The following is a 22,652-nucleotide window of genomic DNA, read 5'->3' on the forward strand; positions in this document are numbered from 1 at the left end:
TGACAGTTTCTCTTGCTACTACTAAAGAGATGTGGTCTGCTTCAAGACTATATACAAAACAAACAAACAAACAATCCTCCCTTCAAAATAATTCAAAAATGAATAATAAACCTGAGACTGAAGAAACCCCACTCTGAATATCAGGGTATAAAGCACATCATTGTTCAAATCATAAGTTATTCCTCAACGTTATCCTTGTTGATTATTGAAGCACACAAAATTCACCTCCCCCATGCATTTTTAACATTTTTGTTGACAGTTCCTGTGGAGTCTTCATCTGTTCTCCTTATTACAGAGCTTTGTCTGAGCATTTAGTAGGTCTCTGCAGATGCGAATGGACACAAAGCCTTAAAACAGAACTTTCTCTTTACATGATGGCAGTGTTAATAGGAAGCAACCAACTTAAGCTTAAAATCCAACATAACACACTATTTGGCCTTTGCTGTTCATTTTGAACCTTTTTGGGAGAAAAACAGGTTTATCTCCTGATTGATCGATTCAGTGGTTTATTAATTGTTCACTACATATTTTATGATCTGTCTCCCGACGTATACACCGCAAACCTGCAAAGGTTTGGCTCTGCTCTCAGAATATTAATAGCACATTAGCAGGACAGCCAAAAGAATCTCTCAATACCAGGAAACTCCCAGCAGTTCATTCTCTACAACCTAAAAACTGCATGTGGTTAAACATGATTCAGCGAGCATTCATTTTATGCACTTTTTGTCACTGGTGTTAGCAATAATAATAGTGATCTCTCAGATAAACTTAGCCAGACCCTTTAACTCGTGTGCTGGTTAAATGTACAGTCCTGCTGTATACTGTACCTCCAGTCCACAGTGATTTATCCAGCTGAATGCCTCTCCCTTTTTTCTCCCTGCTTCCATCTTTTAAATAACCTTGGTGAGTTATCACCACACTCCACCACACTACACTCCTGGCATGGGCAGGACTTGCATATGAGCTTAGGAATGATATAAGTCATCTCCTGACACCCCTCTTTCCCTCCTTTGACTGTCTTAAAGAGGTGGAACTTAACCACTCCTCCCTGCACCACATCCCAAAAGTGTGTGTGTGTGTGTGTGTGTGTGTGTGTGTGTGTGTGTGTGTGTGTGTGTGTGTGTGTGTGTGTGTGTGTGTGTGTGTGTGAGGGTGTGTGTGTGTGTGTGTGTGTGCACTTACAGAAAAACTGTCCATAAACAGACTAATACAAGAACATAAGAGGCTATGTTCTTTTTAACACGTGTAAGGTTTGTTGGAAGCAGTGATAATGGTGACATCATTCCCTTGTTTCAAACATATCTCACCTACACCATAATCTAGCCCGCAGGCGTGTGTGTTGAAAGAATCGCTCGGTTTGTACAAACAGCACAATTAACAATCTTGTCGAGGCAGAAAATCTTCAATCAAGAGTCAGTGAGTTTTTCTCCTGCAACAGGATTAGTCAATGACACGGAAGTGTGTCGCAAGCAGTTTGTGTAATTCAGTTCAAGCAGTTTCATGTCAATGTCATGAACAGCCTGACCGCTTGCAAGCTTGGATACTCGCACAGATCATTCTCTCCTGTTTGGAAACTAGTCTTTTGTCTTTAAAACCGCACGAATCAACATTTCTATCTTAAAAGTGTAGACCAGTGATCTTACTCAGCATAGTCTTGGGGAGTAACTGCAAAATATGCAAAATATGTATGAATCCTTTGTTGTTCCAGTTGGAGCTGTACAAACTGATTAAGTACCTCAATCAATGGCACGAACCTCTGTGGTCCACTCCTCATCCCTTCTCAAGGCTTGCATAGCGTAACAGAGCTGAGTTGCTGGTGGTCGTTGCATCATGGGTAATGCAGGCACCAGGTGCAATGATAGTTTTCTCCTTTCTTTTTTTTTACTAGATACTCTGTCAAACAATGTTTTTAGGAGTGCAGTGGTGGAATATTATTCTTTCTTTTACAGCAACAAACCCACAGAGAACTATCAGCCATGTTTGCTGGATGAGCATCTACAGTGTATGGCTGATTCCTAATGTGTTTGGTCACTGTAACCCTCATTAGGTGATAATATGTCAATGTCATGTTTACAACTTCTTCCCGTGTCCTCCAGTGGCCAAAGCATCAATTAAAGCTGTTTTAAGTTCATACAACATTTATTATCAGTGGCAAACAGCAGCCTACACCCTCAGGATGCTCCTTTCTTTACCAAGGGTTACATACAGAGCTCTCTATAAGAGCTTTTATGTGGGCAGCTGCATCTTTATACTTGGACTGAACTCCAGAAAACTCTGAAATTACAGGCAGTCCTCGCCTTAAATCATTTTAAGGACATGACCTTAGACGACACTCAGAGAACTGCAGTGTGCTAGTGCAGTTGTTTTTAATGCATGCTTTTAATTCTTTGAGAAACGTTTATTTTAATCTATTTAAATACTCTTATTTTTCCAAATTAAAAGCTTTGTACTGAATACTGATTGGCCTCCTACCTGAAACTCTGGTCTGCCTTGCAGGAACATGTTGCTGTTTGTTCTAACTGACATGGTTCATCAAAAGGTGGTGATATGCATGATGTCAAACCTGTGAGATGTGTTACTGCAATGTGTATTCATGATATACTGTATAAAGATAGTGACAAGGAATTTGCCTTAGATTAGAAGCTGAAAAGCTGTAATGGTGTATAAACTAGTTTGATACCAAAACTATGGCAGATCTACAAATAATTGTTTTACAGTTTAATTTTTCTACAGATTAAAAATGAGACATGCTGGAAGGTGTGTGTTATTCTCTTTGGAGAACGCCACTATATTATGGTGTGTTTTAAAGCATTTATTAAATGTTTGTCTGTGCTTATAATCCCAACTACTATTTGTGTGTTTTTCCATCAGACGGGTAAAGTGGACCCTCACCACCCCAGGGTGTCGGGCCACAGAGGAAACGTCTTAGACATCAAATGGAATCCCTTCAACGACTGCTGCATCGCCTCCTGCTCTGAGGATGCCACGGTTTGTAGACGCACACAAGTTCACTGGTGTTTTTATTTTCTATGCAATATGAGCATGTAGCAGCTTGGCGATGATTTCATTGCCTTCCATTTTAGCCTTTCTTACATTCCTCAGCTCTGATCTGACAGAATAGGTCAGAACAAATTCCTGTAGACAGAAAGGGAAAGAAAGAGTCAACAGGTTTTGTCTCTTAGTTTTACAAACTGTCTTGGGGCTATATCATTTATTATATCTATATCATTAAGTTCAGCTTTTTCTTAATTCGGTGTGTGATCTGCAGGTAAAAGTGTGGGAAATCCCTCCTCATGGTGTGCTGAAGAACCTTACAGTACCGTGGAAAGAGCTTCAGGGTCACAGCCGCAGAGTGAGCCTCATTGAGTGGCATCCGACTGCTAACAACATCCTCTTCAGTACGGCCTACGACTACCAGGTAACACAAACATAAACACTGACCCTAGCATGAACTTGCAACTCAGGATTTACAGTGAAATATACCCTAATGTGTTAGAAAGAGCTACACTACAACCAAATGATTATTGCAGCAACACGGGGGATGAATAGTATCTATCTATCTATCTATCTATCTATCTATCTATCTATCTATCTATCTATCTATCTATCTATCTATCTATCTATCTATCTATCTATCTATCTATCTATCTATCTATCTATCTATCTATCTATCTATCTATCTATCTATCTATCAAAAATCTTAAAATATCAGTTTTGTTCATAATAATTTAACATCACATAGTGCACAATGCAAAAACAGCAAAACTCAACAGAACAAACACAGGAGGTGTGACAAGCAGTTTGTAAAGTAGTAATTGGTTTGTAGTTTGTGTCTGATCATTACATAAAACAATATTTATTTGCATGAAAAACATACTAACAGTGTTAAAAAGAAATAGAAAGTACAACACTGAAAATGCCAACTTGTGTACAATGTTGTGTTTGTGACATAGTGCAACAGCATCCCAAAATTACAAGTGAGCAGAGATGCTAAGTTATACTTTTCCATTGATTCAGTCTCAAGTCAAAAGATGCTATACTCCAACCTGTCTTTCCAATATTGACACTGTGATTATCTGCGGCATTTGGCCTGGTGGGTGCAGGTAAGGAAATAAGGATTTGAATTTTTCTTTGAACCTTCTTGTGTGTATAAACCACATCGTCACTATAAACTCCTTTGAGGAAAGACAGTCAAAAAGATGTGTTGTTGTCCATGTGTTTAGAGGGGTCTGTGTTGTTATGTTTGGACAGACCAGGTTAGTTGACTTGAGTTTTGCTGTATTTATTTACTATAGAGACATGAGAGTGATATTGATCTTCTCATCTAACTCTCAGCGGGGAAGCAAGTATACATAATGGCCAAAATATCAAGCTATTTCTTTCCTCCCCAAGTCAAATCTCAACAAAAAAATGATTAGAAATTGAGCAATTTGAGTCGTACGTGAGTGGCCATCTGACTGATAACTGAATAATTGTGTGTGTTTGTGCGTCTGCTCTGTCTGTCCCTCTAGATAATGATCTGGAACCTGGACTGTTCGGAGCAGGTGATAAAGAACCCTTTACGGACCATCAGCCATCACACAGATGTGGTCCTCTCGATGTCTTTCAACACAGACGGCAGCCTCCTGGCCACTACCTGCAAAGACAGGAAGGTGCGACTGATGGAGCCCCGCTCAGGGAACCTGCTGCAGGTGATGCCCTTTGTGTGTTTGGTTGTTGTTGATATTGTCATGCACTAGCTGACAGTATGTATTTAAAAAAGAGTTCAGTATGCACAGGTTTTTTCTCTAATAATTTTCATATAATCCATATAATTGACCATAACTTCGGCTTCAATTATTAAAATGATTATGTCTTAATATTCCAAGTAACCAGTAACTATGGCTGTAATATATATGTAGTGCAGTGAAATGTACATTATTTCCAATTAAAATGAAATAAAGTTAAATTATTATAGCATTATATTATTAATTCATTTAAAATGGAAGCACCTCAGATTTATATTTAAATGTAAATGTGCTTAGGTACTTGAGTAAATATACTCAATTACTCTCCACTACTATTTTCAGGGACAACTGTTGCATAATCAGCAGCTCATTTGCATTTCTTCCAAATGTGTTGTGCACTAAAAGAACATTGTTTATCTTACATTTCGGGAAATAACCCATTTTTAATGGCTGGGGGATATTTTTCAGTAAAAATTTCTGAAACCTGAAAACCATAGTGTGCCATAGCATCAAAGTCAATATTGCATAAGTGGGAATTCCCCGCTCCTTTTTCTCTTTTCAACATAGGCAGCCAGGGAATTATCCAGCACCACACAGCCAAAACTGACACCTCCAGCCTGGGCTGACCTACAGCATATCTCCATAGACCTCAGGGTCACCAGCCATTGACTCAGACACTTGACAATAGTCTGCTTTCACTCCCTTTGTATGCCAAACAAGATCAGGTGGAGAAGCAAGACGTATTACATCCAGGGCTGTAATATTCATGTTGTGGAAGCTATTATTGTCAGCAAATTAGTCTTTTTTCATACTACTTTAAAAGTCTTACACTGTTCACACTAAATGTTTACTATGCTTGTTTCGTTTCATGGTGGTTGTGTCACTTATTTGCAGGAGGCCAACTCCAAGACACACAGAGCCACAAAGGTGATGGTCCTGGGCAACCTGAAGATGCTCCTCACATCAGGAACTTCACGCTGGAATGATCGACAGATAGCACTGTGGGATCAGGTTAGAATAACCACAGAACAACTGACAGCAATACAATAAGTAGTTTGTGACAAGGTGACCTAATGTTTCAAGTCTATTTATCCATTCTTTTATACAAAAGAAAAAACTAAGAGAAGTACAGATATTGAATGCAAATTCTGTAGCTGAATTTTGTTTTTAATTTTCCCTACACCATAAATTATGACATGACACCCCAAATTTATCTCATGATGTCACTACTATAATGAAAACCACTAGTATATAAAGTAATTAAAATGGCTCCATCTCACCCGACTACAACAATATAATGCTTTTTATACATTGGTGTATCAGTAGTAATTTAATACCATATATAATATTAATAATTATTTAGAGGGGCCATTATGTCTGCAGAGGAAGTAGTTGCATCTTACTTATGGTATATTGTGGTTATAATACTGTACTTCTACCTTGTTGAATATAAAAACTTCCCTCACCTCTCATGATCTTATGGCTCTTATATTGCAAAACATCTCAGAGCTTTACACAATAGCATATCAAACACACAATTCTGCCCTCTAGTGGACAAGTTTTGCACAAGCTGATCCGCTCATCATACATGAAAAATTCACTGAACACTGTCAAAGTAGAGCTGAAGTTATTTTCTTCTTGATTAGATCAGCACCAAACACTCTGATCGGTCTATAATAATGCTTGGTTTAGCAAGATGGTGTGTTTTGGTGTGTCAGTGTATCGTAGGTGGAGGATTATGGCCGGAGCAGGGATTAAGGATTGTGCGCTCTGTGTTTTTAGGCAATGAAGACTGCTTCTTATGCAGCTGTTGATTTATGTGATTGAGTGCTGTGATATGTGGTAATGTTGCACATGTTACTGCTGTGTACATGTTGTTCTTGATCATTTTTAATCTTTGCGTGTGTTTCTAGGACGATCTGTCTGTGCCTTTGTTAGAAGAAAACCTAGACGGGTCATCAGGAGTCCTCTTTCCTTTCTATGACCCAGACACATACATGCTTTACCTTGCTGGGAAGGTGGGTCTCTAAAAGCAACCAGAGACATTTATACAAATAGTACTTTGAATATTATTGCTACAAAGACAACTCTTGTCTTTTGTTAGGGCGATGGGAACATCAGGTACTATGAGATCAGCTCAGAAAAACCGTACCTGCACTACCTAACAGAGTACCGCTCACTCTTACCTCAGAAAGGAATGGGTAGGTAACAAGTAAAATCTGTTCAGTTACAGCTACTATCTGCATCTGTAACCAAACTTCACTTTATTGATAAGATAAATTTTATTAACCCCTGAAAGGAAATTCAGTGTTGGATGTTTCAATGAATTATTTTCTTATTTGAAAAGTTGTGAAATGTTGATTTATCTTGAAATGTTGTTGCCTGTTGATATCTGCCTGCTTTTTTGGCGATCCTGACTTTCTTACATGTGTAAGCAAAGCTGCTTTGCAAATAAGCCTGCATTATTTGAATAGCCAAATCAGCTGATCAAAATGAAGATGAACCTTGGAGACATCACACACTGATCTTTTATATTTTAAATTCATGGTTTACTTGCGACGTGTGGTTTAAGTACAAGTAGAATATTGTCAGATGGAAGATTATTAGAAGCCTGTCTAAGATTTTGCAGCAGTTTTCATTACCTGCTGTTACTATAGAGGTTGTATGAATAAGAGCATATTATATACGTACTTATAGATTACACTCTTGTCTTTTCATTATGGTCAATTCAAAACAAGAATAGTTTGTTAAGATTAACCACAGTCAATGTAAGACACAATGAACATAACTAAAGCCTCACCTCCAAAGCAGATAGATGTGCTACAGCACAGCAAGTAGAAATAGCGAGTGTCTAAAATAGTTTCCACTTCCTTGACATCCTCCAGGTGTGATGCCAAAGAGAGGTCTGGATGTGAGCTCCTGTGAGGTGTTCAGGTTCTACAGACTTGTGACAATCAAGAGTCTCATTGAACCTTTATCTATGATCGTACCCCGCAGGGTAAGAGTCAGTTCAGTTGTATAAACTACAATTACATGACACCACATTATAGTTTGATTAATTTCATGTCTGGATGTGCTGCATATATGTTTTCAGTCGGAGTCATACCAAGAAGACATTTATCCAATGACTGCTGGTAACATGCCTGCTCTGACTGCTGAGGAGTGGCTCATTGGCATTAACAAAGGTCAGAAAAGATTAATGCTCATGGTGTGTTATGTGCAGTTGTACATGTTTGCTATGTGGTGGGTCCTCCAAAGATCTTCCCTTGGTACGAGATGTTCCTCTTAATTTCTCTCTTTGTCTTTTAGGACCAGTGTTAATGTCTTTAAAGCCTGGAAGTCAAGTAGCAGATTCATATTCAGAGATGAACAAAGCGCTGGCAAATTCACTGGATACTCGCAGGTCTCAGAGCAGACCAGGCATGCTGCAACTGGCATACATTCAGGACCAACTGGGAACCAAAGAGGACGGCGGCCACGCAGGTGACGACAGGAGTCGGATGCTCGTGAGCAACGGAGAAGACCTTGCACTTTGCTCTCCTCCAAGGACAGAGAATGAGGTACTGAATGATTTTGCTGTTACTACCTGTAGCGCCATCTCTGACTTTATATCTTACAGTGTGTACAGTGATTTAGTTTTTACCATTTCTCATAAATGTATTCCAAGGCTGTGAAGGTTAATGATGTTTTTTTTTTTTCCGAGAACATTGTCTGTTGGTCAGGACACCACTCTGGTGTTAGTCCTAATAACATTGGTGATGCCCTGATTTTTCATCCAGCAGTGTTGTGAGACATATTTGTGGATTTGAGTCAAATATCTCGACATCTATAGGATGGATGGAATATTTGAATGGATGGAATATGGCGATGAAATGAAATTTGGCGAACACATTCACATTCCCTACATGATGAACTGAAATAATGATAATCCCTTCGGTTTAGTGGTTTATGATATTCTTGCAAACATTAATGACATTCCCTTCAACCTCAGCTGTGTTTAGTGAAAATACGTAAATATTAACATGCTAATATGCCAAAATAAGATTATAAACACAGTAAACACTACATGTGGTGAATACCAGCATGTTAAGATTATCATTTTGAGCCTGTTGCCATGCTGACATCAGTATTTAGCTCGAAGGTCATGCGTCATGGACTATAATAAAAAAGAATATGTGGAGAAACTTTAGAAGGTAAATCAAATGGGATGGTATCTGCTCCATCTCCAATGGAAAGATCACCCTTGATATATTCCAATACATTGTGCATGTGTCTGTGTGTGTGTTTTGTCCACAGTTGCGCCTCAAGTTCCACAAGCAGCAGGAGGAAATCCGACGGCTGAGAGAGCTCCTCAACCAGAGAGATGTGCGCATCAAACAGCTGGAGCTTGAGATTAAGAACATAAAAAACTCACAGTCTCAGAGCTCACTTTAAGATCTGCTTATGGAGTCACCATCACCTCCTCACGGGACCCATGCAGTACCGCACACACTTAGTAACTGTTTCTTTTCCAACTATCACACGTTTCATAGAGTCTTCACTCACCTCTTCTCCTGTAATGAGTTCTGCACACTCACTGCATTGGGGTGATTTTTAAACCTCAACTTTTATGTTTTCATTTTGCCATTCTGTCATTCTACACGAGGTGTTTTAAAACTCTCTGCACCTTTTTACCTTTGCCCTGTTTCTTTTGTACGCTTCACAGCTATGCAAGTTTAGCTTTTTTTTATGCTCGTTGTTGCTCAGCGATAAAAATGTGTTCGTATCTGTCTTGAAAGAATGATGTGGCTGTCTGCATGTTGTTTGAGGGCTGTTGCAGCAGACGTCCCGTGTGATTGTAAAGATAATGTTGAATTTCTTTCTGTTTGGTGATTGCCCCCCCCCCACCAACGTTTAAAATACTGAGTGGAGTTTCCTGTGGTGTTTAATGTATGTGTACTTGGATAAGAGTGAGCTACATGACAATATACTCATCTCAGCTGTGCTATGTCATTCATGGGAGCTGCAGTGGTTTTTTTTTTTTTTTTTTTTTTTTTTTTTTGAATGACAGGAATATTGGTGAAAAATCAAGACATTTGACAGCAGCTATTGTTTAAGCCAATCTTGTAACTGATGCCATGTAGCAGTTTGAGTTTAATTTCTCTATTTATTTTAAAATACAGTTTTTAAAAAAATTACATTTAATCAACTACTTGAATTTGCGATTGTAATTTTGGAAAATACAGCACACCAACTAAAACAAAAAAAGGCTGCTTTCTTTTTCCTGATGTGGAATCACTGTGAAAAAACGTTAAAGCCATTGCAGAGGTTAGGTTAGATTAGCTTGTGTTTCGCTGCTGTTGCTTCTAGTTTTTAAAGTATTTTCCTGTAGAGATGGTCTTGATGACAAGTGATACTCATGGTTTCTGTACCAGGTTAAAGGGTTTCTATTTAAGAGACTCACAGCTCTTATGAAGTTGCTATATCAGGAGCTGCATTGATGAGACAATTAACGCTCCCTGGCCACTTCATTACTGTACTGTAGATGGACCTGCACAATCTAATGTAATCCAATACAACATCTCAGCCATGAATTCTACTTTTACTTTTTTTTTTTAAAGCTTGTAAATGTTTAGTCATGTTGATGGTGAAGGGAGGTTATAATTCTACTGTATGTTCATTATTAAGGTTGTCATGCTAGACTGCATTATATGGATTAAAATATGTCTATGTACAGTAGAACATTATAGAGCACCTAAAATATCCCAACTTCTCCTGGATAGACTGGCACATGTCGTACATGCATTCATGCCTATTAATGATGTATTTTAATAACTGCAGATCCCCCTGACCCCGTCTTTAGTGAATTTGACCATGAGGTGAATTTGAGTTAAATGTCTTTAGAAGTATTGAATGGATTCTAATCAAGTTTGGTATAATTTTTGCCATTTGTCATACTACCAGTTCATGACAAAACGAATGATATTCCATCAGATGTGTTTCTACTGTGATTAAACCTGTTAAACATCAGTATATTTGTACTGACGTTGCGAGGAAGATGATGTTACCATTTAACTCAAAGCACCACTGTGCCTGGGTGCAGAGCTGCTAGAAAGACAGGTTTTTGACAACCAGAAGCTTTAGCGGTTCCATCTATTATTGATCTCGGAAGCACCTGTTGACAGAACAATCTCCACTCAAGATCCACTTATTAACTTGTTCTGGAGCTTTCAGTGGCCTTCATTAGCAGATTAAGTAAGTTTACGTTGTACATTCTCCTCTTGCAAAGTGTAAGTGGAGATTGTTTTTGTTAACTACTGCTTCCTTGCGCTTTAACAGCAGTTCAGCACAGAATCTGGCACCGGCGTGGATTCTTAAGGGACAAAGAAAGTCACATGATATACAAAACTTCAAGGGCACCCGGAAGTCTGGATAATTGCAATACATAAAGCTCTGCAGAACTGAACATACAATATGTAACATTTGTTAACATAATACAAACAAGAAAACATTCCCCTGTCTCTCTCTCCAACCCACTGAGAGCAACAATATGCTGATAGATGTGTAAATATGTCACTGAACCGCTGTTAGTTAGCTGTTAGTTGATCCTGAGGTAACCATTCAGATACACTGAATGACCATGCATGCCTGTAATTATGCAGCCAAAAGCACAAGGACCATGATAATATTCCAGAGCTGGCTTCATGATCACTTGTTTAAAAAAAAAAAGAGAGAGAGAGAGAGAGAGAGAACACAGAAACTGCCACACAAACCCACAAACAATATTCCAATACAATCAGGATCTGTGAACCTTTTGACCTCTGGCAGGACAGTTCCAGCACAACCCAGCCTGGGTAAACTAACCAGTGGACAAGTCTCAACACATTCCCACCATGTTTTTTTTTTTTTTTTTTATGTACAGCTGGCCGGTATGCTTACTCAGTTATCAGTAACAGGCTCCACTAATATTTCCCATTAAAGATAATTGTTTAGAATGTTTGCCAGCATTATTTGTTTTAAGAGCAATCACTGGTGAAGATTAAACGCTTAGAGTTTAGACCACAAAAAAAAAAAAAAAAATCAGCATATAGGAATAACTGCCTGTCATGAACGTAATAACAATAGCTATCATTTTGTGTTTGTAGCTCATTTCTTTGGTTTTATAGTGGCTATCAGCAGAAAATGCACTCTTCTCCCATTTTACTGACACATATGGATGAAGTTGACTATTCATTGCTATTACAGGCTTATCCACTAATAGCCCTAAATATATGAAATATGCACATATTTAAAAAGATGTAGCAGGTTAAAAAAAACATGAAAACTTTACAATTTTCTTTACTCTTTTATTTCGGCCTATTAAAGTTATATCCTCTGGGAATAATAACATTTCTCCTATAATCCTGTTAGAGCCTCCTTTCACCCACTCTTCTTTTCTGAAACCAATATTCACCAACCAATAACAATACTAAAGGTGCAACTTCTCTCAATCCGGCCAGTGCAAGAAGACTAACAGGACAATCAGAGGAATGTCAGTGAAGCACAGTGTTTACATGTTAATGCAATCATGATCATGAGAGGGAGACTAAATAGGCAAGTTAAAACACCTCTGAGTGCACTATCGGTGTGCAGGACCTTTAAAACGCTGCAGTATAGTTATTACACATTTACAATCATTAGTAGCCTATAATGCAAGCTATTTGGTTTTGTTAAAGAGGCAATTCTACATATTAAAGCAAGACTGTAAATCTTGTTATATGGTAGCCACCTTGGCCCAAAGTGATAATCTCAGGATAGTGCTAAAGGAAGACTAGAGTCATAAAATCTGTGAAACTGTTTATCTGCCATAAGCTGCTCAGGCTGTTTTCACAAAGACATTTTTGACTCTGTAGTGTGAGGCCAGTCCTAATTGCACTGTTACTCTATTAGTCTAATGCAAGGTAGTTGGGCCATTTCCAGAAAATTGAAGGCAGATTTATTTCAAATCCTTAAAGGTTCGCCACCTTATCCCCAGGCTGGTGCCTTCAGGTCATGTTTTCAAAACTGTAATTATAAGTTGCAAAGTGGGAAAAACTGTTTATGTCATCCAGTCAGAGATGCCAGGAATTTCTGACATCGTTATTATCGTCTTCACGGTGAACAGAATTACAGACATATCAGCAAATTGTAACGATTGCTACAAATGTACCACCACTGCATCAAAATTAATTCAGCTTATGAACTGCTACAACACATAAAATGACTAAAGCAGCTTTGTTTATCTGTTGAAGCTACAAGTTTAGAAGTAGGTCTAATCCTGAAATAGTGTGTGAACACTCCTTGGAATATGTGTTTCTTCTGTTCTTCCCACTTTGCTGACATTGTGTGAATGTATGATAACAATCACACTTGCTGACCAGTGGCACAAACCAAATATACACATGATGTTAATGCTGATTTCATCACCGTTTATGTGGTACACCACCTGTTTGATTTTTTTTTTTTTAATGTTACTTTATTCTCCTTTTGAATATTTCTTTCTTTGCAGAGTTTGCTGTGTCTGTATGCATTTTCCTTTTTACAGATTTTTTTTTTTTTCCCCCGAAGGCACATAAAACTAGAAGGGAGTTACTGTGTTTTTGACAAAATTCCTGTCACAGCAATTATTAGTCTTAGAATTTATACAGAAAAATGTACATAGAACTCATGACCTAGGCAGCTTTGTGTAGCACCAGAAAGATGTCATTAGTTGGATTGAAGCCATAATTAATTTATCTGTGAAACTGGCCCGTGGTCATACCAGACCAAAAGTTATACAGTAAAACCAATGGAGTGAATGTGTTTTTATCCTTTTAATGATTAACTTTTAATTTCTATGAGGAAGAATTGTTGAAAATTTTTATTCAAAAATGAAAGTTTTTTTTTTTTTTTTTTTTTTTTCAAATGTTACATGGTGTCACAGCCTGTGAATCATGTTTTTGTGTGGCTCTAGAGGAACTTTGATCAGGTCATCAAGGTTATCTCAGTTTGGGCTTGGGAACTACAGATTTAAAACAAAAAGCCTGCTTAATAAACTGGTGTAAAGTTTCAAAAACATGGGCACTTACCAGAGACGGAGAGTCTAATGAAAAGTTGATAATGGTTGGGAAATGTAGGTCTGACCTACAGTATATTAGGAACCATGATATCTCAGACTACTATTATTTTGACTGTACCTTTTAGAATGTCTTTCCTGTGAACCCCCAAATTCATTTAAGTAGAGTACTGAAGTACCCCTTTAAACTGCATGATTGAATTATGACCTCATTGTCAACTAGATCAGCAATACCATGCCACTGTGAAGAGTGTAATTACATAGCTGGGTTGTATTTTTTGTTTTTGAAAGGCGCTACATTTTCACAGTGGTGATTGATAGTCCAACTGTGCTGATGCTCATCATTCTGTTGCTCTTTTATGAAGGTGCCTAGTTCTCAAAAAACAAACCTCCCAACAGGCCAATTGGGAAAATATTATGTCCATTCCAGAGATCACTGTATTCAAGTATGTACACCTTGACAGTCTCTTATACTCACCTGTAGCATCCACTGTGTGAACATGCTGGGTTTATTTGAGCCTCACTGTGCCTGATTTTAAATAACTGTGTTGTCTTTAAATTGACTGTTTAATGTACTAAGCAAAAACTGATTTTATCATATATCTTTTAATAGTGTTCTTAAAAGATGTAATAAAGGCGGAAAGGATCGTGTAAAAAAAAAAAAAAGTAACCATACAAAACATTACATTTTTCTTTTTGTGTGTTTGTAGACCTTCACTGATAGAGCAGAAACCTGTCCAACCTAAAACAAACTGAAATAAATAACATTTCACTCAACTGTACAAACATATATGTAATATATTTGAGCTAAGTTTGCCATTTTTATTACCAAAATATCGGTGTGCCTTTCAGACCTTTTAGGTCACAGTCAGCGAGAAAGTGACTGAAATGAGGCTGTGCAAGTTGGGCAGCCAATCCAGATGTAGGCTCATGTTAAACACAAATATTTTTCCTCTTGTGTTTGTTGAAATATTGTGAAATCCTGGAAACTACTTCCTCTTCAGTCCTAAAATAATTATTCAAATGAAGCAACCTGGAAAGATACGAATGGTTACATCTTATTGATCTTATATGCAGTCCATAATAATGGGTCCCAAATGGGGACTTTACATAATGGCAATGAAATGATCCCTTCCTACTTCTGCTCCAGTTTAAGAGTTGGGGAGACAAAATACAGTTCTAAAGTTAGTCTTTCTGTAACAGTTCTTAATTTATATTGCTAAAAGAGGAAATTTCATACTAAAAATACCGACTTGATTGAACTTATTCATACTGCGAAGTCCTTTTACAGTAGAGTATTAACTGAAGTTGAACTTCAGGAAGCACTCTGTCATTTCTCTCTTAGACTTAACTAGAAAAAGATTGCTCCTCAACAAGTTTGGAGAGAAGTTATTACAATGACCAATAGCTATTTCTATATACATGTTGGAATGTGAATATTGTATCAAGACAGATTTATTAAAAACCTCAACATATCTTTCAGGACAAAGCTTTTATGTGAACTGTTCTATAAAGTCGCATCACTGCAGAGAGCATGATGAGACCATAACAGCGTGGGTGGATGATCATTCCTTTGCTTGATGTTAATTTTTATCAAACCAGAAAAGCAAGGCAGCAAGAAAAAAAAAGGAAAAAAAAATGTTAACATTTTATTTACAAAGTTGTTTTTTGTCATACAGAAAGTAAAAATGTAGCTACAACCTTGATTTGTGCAACAGGCGGCCATACTAAAAATCATGGCTCACTGGTTGCACAGCTGCTATAGCAATAACTTTATTGGGAAAAATAAGGAACAGGGAAAAAAAAAAAAAAAGACAAAAAATGAGAAATAATAAACCCAACAACAAAAAATTATTCATCCAACAAAATATTAAAAGCACAGACCCAAAACTAGATACCAGTCCCAAAGTCCTCACACGGAAATACATAAAGAGGGGTCGACAGCGAAACTGTGGAATGCTGAGTGGTGGGCTGCCTGAGAACCTCGGGGGCTGTGGGGTGGGTGAGGTGGAGGGTGTTGGGTGGCTCTCAGTTCTGTGGGGAGAGGAAAAAAAAAAAAAAAAGGGGGGGGGGGGGGGGGGGCCTGGCAGCTCCAGTCGGCCCACCCATCCGGTACAGTCTTGCCCCATAAAAAGAGCTCAGAGCTGGGGGGGTAGACGTGGGTTACAAAGGCGGTGCGAGTTGTAGAAGGGCGGATGTTCGGGTTTGTGGGGGAGAAAGGGTAACTCGGTAGGCTCTCATTTTCAGTTTCGCTCTTAATCCTCGTCTTCGTCGTCCTCATCCTCATCTTCATCCAATGGCTCTCTCTTTCTCTTCACACCTTTGCCAGTTTCTGCTTCTGAGGGTAAAAAGTAGAGTGGTGTAAAGTAGGGTCAAGACCACAATGCTTGGTATCATCAGTTTATCTGCTGATTCTCTTGATTATCCTGCTTTGGTCCATAAAATGTTTGGTCCATAAAAAGTTTCTGTCAGCTGACAAATTAATCATTGCAGCTCTCTATCTTTTTAACAATTTACATAAAATATGAATCATATTTAAGTAGTGTGCTCTCTTTGACATAGCAAAGGCTTTGCACTTTATGTGTTAGACAATGGAAATATGTTTACATTTTAAACATTGTGTAAATCTTAAATTTGGGCCTTAGTATCATAATAAACAACTGCAGACTTATCCGATCCTCTAGTGGTTTCTTAAGGAATGTGGGCAGTGTTTAATAATGGTCACACTCGTGTTTTGCTGTTCCTACATGTTATAAAGTTACATGAATAGCAGCTCAAAATAAATGGTGTCAGACATGTATCTTCAGCACTGATATTTTTTCAGGATTTAACTGGCCTGTCCCTCCTCAGATGCTTTACACTCATGCTAGACTTTTAATTCCATGATTAACTTTTTCAGATCAAACTATGTTTTTACTTCCTGTGTAACCAGAACCAGCTGCAGATATTACATAGTCATATTAATTCTGTGCACAGTTAAATTTGCCACTTACTGTATTTACAAATTAAAATATTAGCACTAGTAATAGTCAAGAACACAAATATTTTGGAACAAATAAAGTATTAAAAAAAGTGCCTGAAAATAACCCTCTAAAGCCACTGTATGTAGACTTGGTTGTACTATCAAAATAATATCTTTCTTTGTGTTCTTTGCCTTTGTTTCAGGGATATAAAACAAAGTTAATTTGGTTCACAAGACCTAAAAAAAAATATATAGTCCATGCCCCTAAAAGTAATTCTTGGCTTGTGTAGAGCTTGGAATTTCATCTGCTCATTTCATACGAATGAGCAGATGGTTGTGAGTAGCAGCAGTAGTTTTTTTTCTTTGTTGAAATAAGTGTGTAGTTACTCTAGGGAGATAGTACATACCATCTTCATCTTCATCCTCATCTTCATCCTCTTCATCTACTTCTCCATCCTGACCAAATTCTTCCTCCTTGATAAACAAAATTATTAGGTTAAAAAAAAACACAAATGCATTTGATCTATACACTACTAATTCCAGACAAGTAATGTCCCCCAAGCTTTGGGTTGTTGTTTTTTTACCTCATCTTCTCCGCTGACCTCCTCATCATCCTCTTCTCCTTCTACCTCCTCTTCATCTTCCTCATCTTCCTCTTCCTCATCAAAGTCTTCCTCCTCTCCATCCTCATCTTCCTCCTCCTCTCCCTCTGCAATACGAAAGCAAACACAATCAGTCAACCACAGACAAAGTGTAAGCATGCTGAGGCCAAAGTACCACTAAAGACAGAAGACTGAGAATAAAATAAACCATGTTTCAATACATATAAGAGCAAGTTTAACACAAGGCATAATGTTAAAATGTAATTTCATTAAATTGTGTAGCACACTATTCTCATTTTGGATCTGGCAGCAAAAGTCTTCAAATTGCATCTGTATGTAAACCACTTCATCTACTCCAGACTAAAATATGTTCTCTTAACAGACAGACCTGAGCTGTTCAAGAAAGTAGAAAAAACATCTTACCTTCATCTTCATCATCATCTACACCATCGCCGTCTACCTCTCCGTCAGAGTCGGAGGCTTCCCTGTCCTCCATGTCATAACCATCCAGGTAGGTGAGCTGCGGCAGCAGCTTGAACACACTCTCTCTGTAGTCATTTAGGTTTGTGACTTCACAGTTGAACAGGTCCAAACTCTTCAGGTTATCCAGCTTTTTCTGTTGATCAAAGGCACAGAAATACTCTGATGAGAAATTGCAGTGTAACAACATTAATATTTATATCCAAGTATATGGAAAACAGCCTTGAAATAAGATTTTCTCTACATGTTTTGCGTAACAACACTGCATTAAAACAAGACAAAATAACAGAAGACCATATATACACACATATATATATATATATATATATATATATATATATATATATATATATATATATATATATATATATATATATATGTATATATATATATATATGTATATATATATATATATATATGTATATATATATATATGTATATATGGTATATAATATATGTATGTATATGTGTGTGTGTGTGTTTTGAAATCTGAAAGCACATACCAATGGTTCCAACGTGCTGATGTCTTTCAATTTGTTGCCACTCAAGTTTAGATGTGTGAGGTTGGGTAATTTCTCTGCTAAAACGTCAAGGCCACCACTGATTCTGTTGTCGCTCAACTCCAGCTGAGAAACAGTGAAGGCAAATATTATTCCAATGGACACTTTAGTGAGAGTTTGGCTTTTTGCAGTAGGTATGAAGGTGGAACGTAATGTTTTACCTTTTTGAGTTTTCCTAGTTTAGGCAGGTTGGAGACTGAGATTAAGCCAACATTTATCAAACTGAGGAACTCCAGGTTGACAAACTCAGCTGTGAGTCCTTCGATTTTTCCTTCAACTGATCGACAATTGTCAAGGACAAGTTCTCGTACCTAAAATGTAGGAAGGGGAAAAAAAATAATAAAAAACTAGCTAAACTAATTTCCACAAGTGAAAACACAGTGAAGCTTTTCTTACTATTAATTAATTAATCACAATTTACTTTAAAACATACCAAAATCATGTTATTAAAATTTGTTTTCTTTTGTAAACAAAAGTCACTGGGGGGGGAAAAAAAGCTGTCAAACATCAACTTAACTATCATTGTTATTGTTTATTAAAAAGACTTTTTGCTTTGTGTAAAGTAATTGAACGCATTTTGTAGTTGATGTAAAACAAGAAAACCAGTCTAAAGGCGGAGTTTCTTTCAGACAGTTCACACTGGTTGCGCAATTCAGTGCTGGACAAAAAGGTTGCAAAAAAAAAAGTTGTTGTCAAACGTCAAACATCTCGATTTCTCAAGTAAAACCCCGACATGGATACTGCGTCTCCAACTAAACCCACTTTGCATCACTGTGCTCTTGATTTGTCCTGGCATGACAGTTAATGCATTGATTTCTCAGCAGCTTCCCATGGCCTGCTGATGCAGTCACTAATGACAAATGCAATGATTTTTGAGAGCTAGCTGGCTAAGGGCTAGCCATTGCGCTTTTAAACGCTGCCGTGCGGTAGAGGAGCAGCTAGAGGTCTGAGTGCCCGCCATTAGCCAACCCAACAGCAGCGGAAAGGATTGAGAAAACACCCTTAGTAAAGACTTTCTTTCTCTCGTTAAACCTGCTTTCATGGGGCGAAGTGGAGTATTCCTCGTCGTCGAGCGAACGGCCGATATTTGCCAGTTTGTTACGGGGTACTACATCGTTTTCGTGTCGAAGTGGCGAAGGAAATATATTGAGAACGGAAATTTAGTAAAAAACAAAGATGGAGACGGTTCCTTTCTCCCAGAGCTTCAAAGACGACAGAATGACAACATGGCGATTCCTGAGAAACAGTATGCAGTTCTCTCAACACTTCAATGGCGAAAGGGGCTGCTTAGAAAGAGTGATTAGCGTTACTTTCACGTTGCCTAAATTATTTTTTTCGATGTTGAATTTGTTTTTATTTCATGCATGAGTCGACAGGAAACGCCGACAGGTCGAGTTTTTGGCTGCCCACGCATGAAGCGCGGTGCGCCGGATCTCCGTGTCATTCATGCAGGCTGGCTCGGTTAATGAAGCCGCTGGCCAACAAATCGATCCGTTTACTTGCAAACAACGTCAAGTTTAGCTTTAATGACCAATGTGGGACAAAATCACTGTGTTTGACATGTTGAGTTTCCCGCTGTATATATTTAGTTGGCTTAGACCGGTGTAGCGCAGGCGGTAATATGGCGGGAACAAAAATACCAAGTTAGGTGGCTCCTGTCTGATTCTGACTCGGAATCATCGGAGCACCAGGCATCATTTAACACGTACGCACTATTTACCGTTACACAAGTTTAAATGCAAGGACATGAAATTGTAAACGTGGCTACTGCACAAGTGTGTAATCTATTTTAGGGAATTAGCTGCTGCACACTCCCTTTAAAAACTTCGCAACCGCTTTAAACAAATCGCGATTAGAGCTCTAGTTTGTGGAAGTGGCTCAGGTTGGAGTAACAGCGGCTTAACGATAAGTATTCAAGGTATGGATGACTCGTGAACCAAGTGACTGTTTTTTTTTTTGTTGTCGCTGCTGAATCTGGCCATTTGATATTAACGTAACGTTACTCGTACGGAAGAAATTTTGAAGACCCGGCTCGTTGTCGGCGATGGTCGTTTACATGTTACAAAACTCAATCTTAACATGAACACCATGAAGTTGTGAAGTGCATTTGTAATAAAAAAAAGCGCCCCATTTTAGCAGTTATGCTAGCAGCAAACATGGCTTCCAAGGTCTGTGTAAAATATACGGTTCTGTGAATGCCAAACGCGGCGCAGGAAGCAGATTTCTTAATATATTAGCGTAAAAAGAAGTTTACTAATTGTGCTACAACGGGGGAGTCGGGCTGAATTGTGTGTGCACCGCTGACCACGGAGGCTGCGAAACGGTTAAAGCACTGCAATAATGCCAACAAGCTGAGGAATCGCCGTTTCAAAGTAACGATTGAATATAGCTTTTCATGTGTCGTTGTCCCTATACGCCCAACCCCGAACAGTATAAAGGATTAGGCTTGTTGTTCGAGTGTTTTGGGCCCCATTATACACGAGAAACATAATCTAAAGCCCATGTGGTCACCATTACGTTAGCCACACAGGTCACTCGCAAAGCAAAAAAGTAGCAAGCTAGCTAGCAGGGCTAGCCAGAAAACTAAGGGTTGGTTTTAAAAAGCACGACTCACATCAGACGGTGTCCTGTTTCTTAGCTCCAAGTGGATCCTCTTTTTCATGTCCATCTTGTCCTATGAAAGTTAAACTTTTCTCTCTTGGGTTTTAGTGGGATCTTCAGTCCAAAGGCAGAGATGCCCTAATGGAGGGAGAATATAGGACTGTATAATGAACTGAGCCAAACGCTAAGTTAGTCGGAGAGAGGAGACAACCATGGAGGGAAACGGGACTGAAACAAAATATATGCTCAACAGCGCCATCTGCGTCCAGAAACGCCCATCGCCTCTATAAAGGCATTGCAGTCACAAAACATGACGCTGCCCCGAAACAGTGCTATGGTGCAATTTATTTCAACAAGGAAAGTACTGTACTGTGTTTAATGAAGACAAAAACTGTTATTCTGTGAACTCAGACTTGTTAAATGAAGAAATTCAGTACATATCTGTGTAGTTTCAGCAAAATAGCATTCAACCAATTAGACGTTGATAAAGTAGGTCATTCCCTGAACTTTATCTGCCTAACTTAATAAAGTTACATAGCTTGAAAACATGCCCACGCTTGTTAAATTTAATTTCATATCGTTATTTCTGCATATACAGTTTTGTAACTGAGCCTGGTATAAAGAAATAATGTATGTGTATATGACTTGTTGCTAATCAGAGCAAAATATCTTTGCATAAGTTTAATTTTAGTCCAAGGAGTAAGTACATTGTATGTGTGATAACAAGCAGCATAATGCATACATTTATTTAGTACCCTGTTATTTATAAAAGCCTGTTTCTTTTCACAGTTTTGGACACATTGCTAGAAAGGAGGGGTATATTTGCATTGCAGTAAAGAGAGCATTGTATATGCATATGGGTGGTAGGGCAACCCCTCCATCCCCCCACCTCTTTTGCTTCCTGAGACCAGATGCCTCAAGTAGAAGTCTACTGTGTATGAGCTGTTGATTTTTCAAAATTAAAATATATTCTGGATGTTTGGCAAATTATGGATTGATTTATAAAATTGGCACTATAGCAAATATATATGACAGGTACTGTATATCAGGCTATACTGAGATATCTCCAGTATGTGCATGTTTCAGGGCACGTCATTCAAATACACTATCTTGTGTAAGTTAGACATACTGTGTACTGTCTAAACTGGTTTTAGAATGAATGTTTGGTAGTTGAGAGTGTGCACCAGAAGATGGCAATGTAATATCAACTTTGACATTCCTAAAACTTCCCTTGTGTGTATGAGTCGTAGCCTTTTCTGCTTTTGACAGTAGCAATAATACTGCTAATAATGATAATGGTAATTTAAAAAGACATGTAAACCTGGAATGAGTACATTCATGTGTCTGTTTTGGAGTTTTGGCAGGTGAAGAGTTAACTGTGTGCAGCAAGTTGTATTTTTGACATCTGAAAGTCAAAAGTGATACTGGTTGTGTAGGTGATCTTTCTAAATGTATAAGGCACTTTGAATGTGTCAGTAATTGGGATGTGCCTGTTTTTGTTTAAAATTAATAAGAGGACAAATTCTTTCTTTCAGTCTGTGCACCCCAGAGGAGGAGGCTGAAACACTTCTGTGTGGCCTTGCAAGATGGGTTTTTGGACTGAAATTCAACTATAAACAACATAGTTGAAGGTGCATATTTCCCACTGCAACTTGTTTGCACCAAAAA

At 38.2% G+C, this 22,652-nt stretch overlaps 2 protein-coding genes across 4 annotated transcripts in view; one reads left to right on the plus strand and one right to left on the minus strand.

Annotated features, from left to right (window-relative positions):
* Positions 1–9,730, plus strand: part of coro2aa (coronin 2Aa) — a 28,777-nt gene extending 19,047 nt beyond the window's left edge. For all 3 annotated transcript variants that reach the window (XM_026303382.1, XM_026303384.1, XM_026303383.1), the window contains exons 3-12: positions 2,872–2,988; positions 3,269–3,418; positions 4,512–4,691; positions 5,622–5,738; positions 6,641–6,745; positions 6,832–6,928; positions 7,613–7,725; positions 7,822–7,912; positions 8,037–8,287; positions 9,024–9,730. In XM_026303382.1, coding sequence (XP_026159167.1) covers positions 2,872–2,988; positions 3,269–3,418; positions 4,512–4,691; positions 5,622–5,738; positions 6,641–6,745; positions 6,832–6,928; positions 7,613–7,725; positions 7,822–7,912; positions 8,037–8,287; positions 9,024–9,161 — 1,359 coding nt within the window. In that variant the 3' untranslated portion in view covers positions 9,162–9,730. The remainder of the gene's footprint in view (positions 1–2,871; positions 2,989–3,268; positions 3,419–4,511; positions 4,692–5,621; positions 5,739–6,640; positions 6,746–6,831; positions 6,929–7,612; positions 7,726–7,821; positions 7,913–8,036; positions 8,288–9,023) is intronic.
* A 6,158-nt stretch (positions 9,731–15,888) lies between these two features.
* anp32b (acidic (leucine-rich) nuclear phosphoprotein 32 family, member B) lies at positions 15,889–21,226 on the minus strand. Its single transcript, XM_026302495.2, has 7 exons — positions 20,998–21,226; positions 18,545–18,694; positions 18,327–18,449; positions 17,767–17,959; positions 17,326–17,450; positions 17,149–17,215; positions 15,889–16,117 (listed from the first exon to the last, which is right to left on the minus strand). The coding sequence occupies exons 1-7, from the start codon at positions 21,049–21,051 to the stop codon at positions 16,035–16,037; spliced, it is 795 nt and encodes a 264-aa protein (XP_026158280.1). The 5' UTR covers positions 21,052–21,226; the 3' UTR covers positions 15,889–16,034.
* Between the last annotated feature and the right edge of the window lie 1,426 nt (positions 21,227–22,652).

Source organism: Mastacembelus armatus, chromosome 1 (assembly GCF_900324485.2).
Source record: "Mastacembelus armatus chromosome 1, fMasArm1.2, whole genome shotgun sequence".
In the NCBI taxonomy this organism is placed as follows: Eukaryota; Metazoa; Chordata; class Actinopteri; order Synbranchiformes; family Mastacembelidae; genus Mastacembelus; species Mastacembelus armatus.